The sequence below is a fragment of the Dipteris shenzhenensis genome, chromosome 9 (genome assembly GCF_047967505.1).
Source record: "Dipteris shenzhenensis isolate YYH24624 ecotype China chromosome 9, Dip_SZ_1.0, whole genome shotgun sequence".
Lineage (NCBI taxonomy): Eukaryota > Viridiplantae > Streptophyta > Polypodiopsida > Gleicheniales > Dipteridaceae > Dipteris > Dipteris shenzhenensis.
In genome coordinates, this window is record NC_141604.1 from 58,483,661 (window position 1) to 58,488,517 (window position 4,857).

General features: G+C 45.5%; 1 protein-coding gene across 1 annotated transcript; it reads right to left on the bottom strand.

Moving 5' to 3' along the window:
- Window positions 1–410: 410 nt before the first annotated feature.
- On the bottom strand, window positions 411–4,617 carry LOC147898898 (uncharacterized). The gene is made up of 3 exons (XM_087379247.1): window positions 1,485–4,617; window positions 945–1,350; window positions 411–861 (listed from the first exon to the last, which is right to left on the bottom strand). Exons 1-3 carry the CDS (start codon window positions 4,615–4,617, stop codon window positions 831–833), a joined length of 3,570 nt encoding a protein of 1,189 aa, XP_087235373.1. The 3' UTR covers window positions 411–830.
- Window positions 4,618–4,857: the final 240 nt, after the last annotated feature.

The following is a 4,857-nucleotide window of genomic DNA, read 5'->3' on the forward strand; positions in this document are numbered from 1 at the left end:
AAAAATGATTTTTGAGAGTTGATCTCTAAGTTTTCTCTCTTGCTCGATGCGTCTAGCTACAAACTAATCAAATGAGTAGTAATATGATAACACCCAAAGTCTTAGATAAATATGCAATGTCTATTGGTTTGTGGACAATTATAGAAGCATTTGACCAAGGTGAGGTGAAAATCTCTTCCAATAATTGTCTAATTTATTGAGTGTATAAGAATGGCCTCATCCACATGATATTATTACCCACATGTGTTGGCCGCTCACCAAATCGTAATGGTTCTTGAAAGTACAAGAAAGCGCGAGCATCCATGAGGTATCGATTACCCACGTATTGGCCACTCACCATAATGTAGCAACATTGCTGACTATGAGTATAGTCTCAATCTTGTGACCATTGTGTTATCCAAAGTCCCCTATTTTCCACATGGACTATTGGCAGTCATTGTTGACACTTAGATGTAGACATTTACTTCATCGTTTTATCATCCTATGACAAGCTTGTGGTTAATAATAGAACTGACTTGGCCCACACCATTCAAGATCTTTCACATGAGCGGGCAACAAATTGCATGTTATTTACATAAGAGTCAGCAAGTACTTACAACCTTTTTCCAAGATCATGCTTCTTAGGTAACTATCAGATACTCATGCAAATAAATACACTCGCTTGACTTGCAGTCTACTGGTAATGGTACCGAGCTTATGTATTCTTCATGTCTGAATTCTCACTACATACATTATGCATATGATGTTGGGCCCTTGTTCTTAATGTATGTAGGTGCCATCAACGCCTTAGTTACTGCCTCAATAGGCACAACTGACTCCTTTGCATCTAGCTAGGTTGAGAATGAATGTTCTTGTACATTCCTGCAGGCAGACATCACATCGATTAATGATCAGATATGCAAAAGACTTGGGGATAAACACATTTTGAAATCAAACAACAATACCTTTGATGCTGATCTGAACTTATTGCCCTCGTGCTGCCAGCGGTAGCAAGGCTTTCTAATGCAGGATAGTTGAGAATAGCATTGCCAATTCCCGTTTCTATTTTAAGTAGCTCTGTGAGAACTTGTTTCATTGTAGGACGGCTGCTTGGATTCTCCTTGGTACAAGCCAAAGCCAGGCCCATGAGTCTGATGATATGGACAGGATTATTGATTTTAAATCCTTGAAGAGCTTCATCCAAGACTTCGATTGCTTTGTCCGGGAAATATGAACGCACCCATTGAGATAAAGTCATCCCCATGCCAAAATTTTCGTCTGTGGGCCTTCTTGTAGTAAACATCTCCAACAATACAACACCATAACTGAAAACATCCACCTTTACAGAAACCCGGGTAGAGTATGCATACTCTGTAAATGAAACAAAGAATGCACATACAATGTCCTGTGAGATAGAAACATAGGATTGTTTTGCATGTTGAAATTAAGTTAAATCCCGATCTTGCGGGGCTCTGGAAGAGTAGATCTGAATGCAAGAGCTTTACCTGGTGCTAGATAGCCGATGGAACCTTTGAAGGTGGAAGATAGCTGGAGAGAGGTTCCACCACTGGAAAGATCGGTGAATAGCCTCGCAGTGCCAAAGTCTGTGAGGCGTGCTTCAAAGTCGGAATCAAAGAGGATGTTGCTGGGCTTCAAGTCACCGTGCACCACAGGCAGACCGTAGTCATGGTGCAGATAAACCAAGACCTGAGCAATAGCAATTGCTGCCTTCAAACGTGTTTCCCAGCTCAATCGGCAGGTTCCAGCTTCATACAAGTGTCGCTCCAAACTCCCATTGCTCACAAATTCCAACACCAAGGCCTTCACCTCCAAAGTAGAGACGTAACCCAAGATTTTGACCAGATTTCTGTGCCGTAGTCTTCCAAGTATCCGCAGCTCCCTTACGAATATATCGTAAGATCGTGCGTCTTTGAGTTTTTTCACAGCAATGACCCTGTTATCTGGCAACACGCCCTTGTAAACAACGCTGAATCCACCCGCACCAAGGATATTTTTTTGATCGTAGGCTTCTGTGGCTGTCCACATATCTTGAGCTGTAAACCTTTCTTGCCTTCGGCGCAAGGTTGGACATAGCACATTAGAGAATCTTGAACTGTGACGATGGATGAAGTACCAAAGTAATCCCCCCAACAATAGCAACGCTGAAGCAGTAGCTGTAACAATGATAACGAGCTTGTGGTGGCCTGCAATGGCTACCTCGCAGACTTTATGAAGGATCGGCCCACAAAGGCCCGGGTTGCCCAAAAATGATGTAGCATTGAGATGCATAAACAGGCCAACATTTGGAATTTCACCTGTGAAGGCATTCAATGAGACATTGAGATATGTGAGGGCAGGCATGCGTCCAAGGAAAGAAGGCAAGCTGCCCGTGAGGTTGTTCAAGGATACGTCAAGCTGTGCGAGGGAATTTAAAGCAGCGAGTTGTGGCGGTAGAGATCCAGATAGCATATTTCCAGAGAGATTCAACAGCTTTAGACTCTTGAGACTGCCGATGGTCCGTGGTATTTCTCCTGTCAAAGTATTGCTGGAAAGGTCGAGGAAAGAGAGCTCCAGGCAACCGCCCATGCTTGCTGGGATTGTACCGGATAACAAGTTGTGAGACAAATCGATAGCTCCCACCAAGAACATTCCGCCTAATCCTGAAGGTATGGATCCGGATAAAGCATTCCGAGATAAGTTGAGCGCCAATCCCAAAGAGACTAATACTGAGAAGTTTGAGGGGATACTTCCTGTGAGGGAGTTGGAAGAGAGATCCAAATCTATGAGTCTGAAGCACCAGCTCAGAGTTTCGGGAATGAGACCCGTGAGCATATTGTGTTGCAGATATAAGTTTCTTAATTCTTGAAGCTGGCCGATGGGATTGGGAACGGCTGCACTCAACCTGTTGTAAGAAAAGTCGAGGAAGAATAGCTGACTGCAATTGGAGATCTCCGGCGGTATAGTCCCGGAGAGGTTATTCTCCTCCAAAAGTATGCGTCGAAGAGATCCTAGTTTGCCGAGCTCGGAGGGAATTGCACCACTTAGCTCATTTGAATCAAGGTCGAGATCAGCGAGGGAGGTGCAGTTGCCAAGGCTGGAGGGAATGCCACCACCCAAATAGCAGGTTGCAAGGCGATGGAGCATCCCGAATTCCCAGGGTATCGATCCCATCACCTCGTTTGAAGAAAAGCCTAGCGCAGTGAGAGCGCTGCAATTCCCAAGGCTCGGGGGGATGAGGCCCGTGAGCTGGTTTCCCGAAAGAAGCACATTCTCAAGGTTGGTGAGCATTCCAAACTCCGATGGGATCACCCCGGTTAGTTGGTTGAAACTAAGGTCAAGAATTGTGAGGGTGCTACAGTTGCCTAAGCTGGAGGGGATGAGGCCCATGAGCTGGTTTTCCCAAAGAAGCAGAGTCTGAAGGTTAGTGAGCATTCCAAACTCCGATGGGATTACCCCGGTTAGTTGGTTGCTACTAAGCTCAAGATTTGTGAGGGTGGTGCACTTGCCTAAGCTAGAGCGGATGAGGCCCGTGAGCTGGTTTCCCCGAAGAAACAGAGTCTGAAGGTTGGTGAGCATTCCAAACTCCGATGGGATTACCCCGGTTAATTGGTTGCTACTAAGCTCAAGAATTGTGAGGGTGGTGCAGTTGCCTAAGCTGGAGGGGATGAGGCCCGTGAGCTGGTTTCCCCAGAGACGCAGAGTCTGAAGGTTGGTGAGCATTCCAAACTCCGATGGGATTACCCCGGTTAGTTGGTTGCTTCTAAGCTCAAGAATTGTGAGGGTGGTGCAGTTGCCTAAGCTAGAGGGGATGAGGCCCGTGAGCTGGTTTCCCCAAAGAAGCAGAGTCTGAAGGTTGGTGAGCATTCCAAACTCCGATGGGATTACCCCGGTTAGTTGGTTGCTATTAAGCTCAAGAATTGTGAGGGTGGTGCAGTTGCCTAAGCTAGAGGGGATGAGGCCCGTGAGCTGGTTTCCCCGAAGAAACAGAGCCTGAAGGTTGGTGAGCATTCCAAACTCCGATGGGATGACCCCGGTTAGTTGGTTGCTAGCAAGGTCGAGAGCAACGAGGTTCATGCAGTTGGATAAGCTTTTGGGAATGGAACCGGTAAGGTTGTTCTGAGCTATGGCCAAAATTTGAAGATTCGCAAGTATCCCAAATTCAGATGGGATGTGACCGGTGAAGTTGTTTGTATGGATTCGGACATCCGTGAGGGCGGTGCAGTTGCCAAGAGTGGTGGGAATGCCACCCACAAGATGATTGTTGCGGAGATACAAAATGTGGAGATTTTGTAAGAATCCAAATTCATGAGGAACAGATCCAGAAAGACGATTTTGAGACAAATCCAAAGAGGAGAGATGTGAGAGTCCACCTAAAGCTGGTGTGATCCAGCCTTCCAAATTGCTAGATGTCAAGTTTAGCTCACTCACCTGGGCTACTTGCATAGAACTGTAGTGTGGCTTAGGCTCAACCACACACTTGACTCCCTTCCAATTGCAAAACACAGATTTGTTGCCAACATTCCAACCTCCTAACACCCCCAAAGGATCATGGGTGATGCCCCTCTTGAATGCCAGCAAAAGCTCCACATCTTCATCATTTCCCGTACTTGCTGAGCTACACCTCGCAAATTTTGCCATGAGGATGCTCAATATGATGGAAATTTTGAAAAGGTGAAGCCAAACCATTTTGATGTGTTGTCCACAAGAATTCCCACAAGGATTGTTTCCACACCAAAGCTGAATCCAACAAGACAAACAAGATATGAATATCTCCTAATGTGCCACAATCCTTATATCTCTCAATATGCCTTAGGGAGCACACCATCTACTCATATATATAAGTGTTCACAATAGAAAATAATTTCATAATGTGACTGT

Excerpts from the sequence above, each read along its gene's own strand:
- LOC147898898 (XM_087379247.1), bottom strand. The coding sequence starts at position 4,617 with ATGGCAAAATTTGCGAGGTGTAGCTCAGCAAGTACGGGAAATGATGAA. Across the intron at positions 1,351-1,484 it reads CATCGGCTATCTAGCACCAG|AGTATGCATACTCTACCCGG; the intron begins GTAAAGCTCTTG and ends TTTCATTTACAG. Across the intron at positions 862-944 it reads AGTTCAGATCAGCATCAAAG|GAATGTACAAGAACATTCAT; the intron begins GTATTGTTGTTT and ends GTCTGCCTGCAG.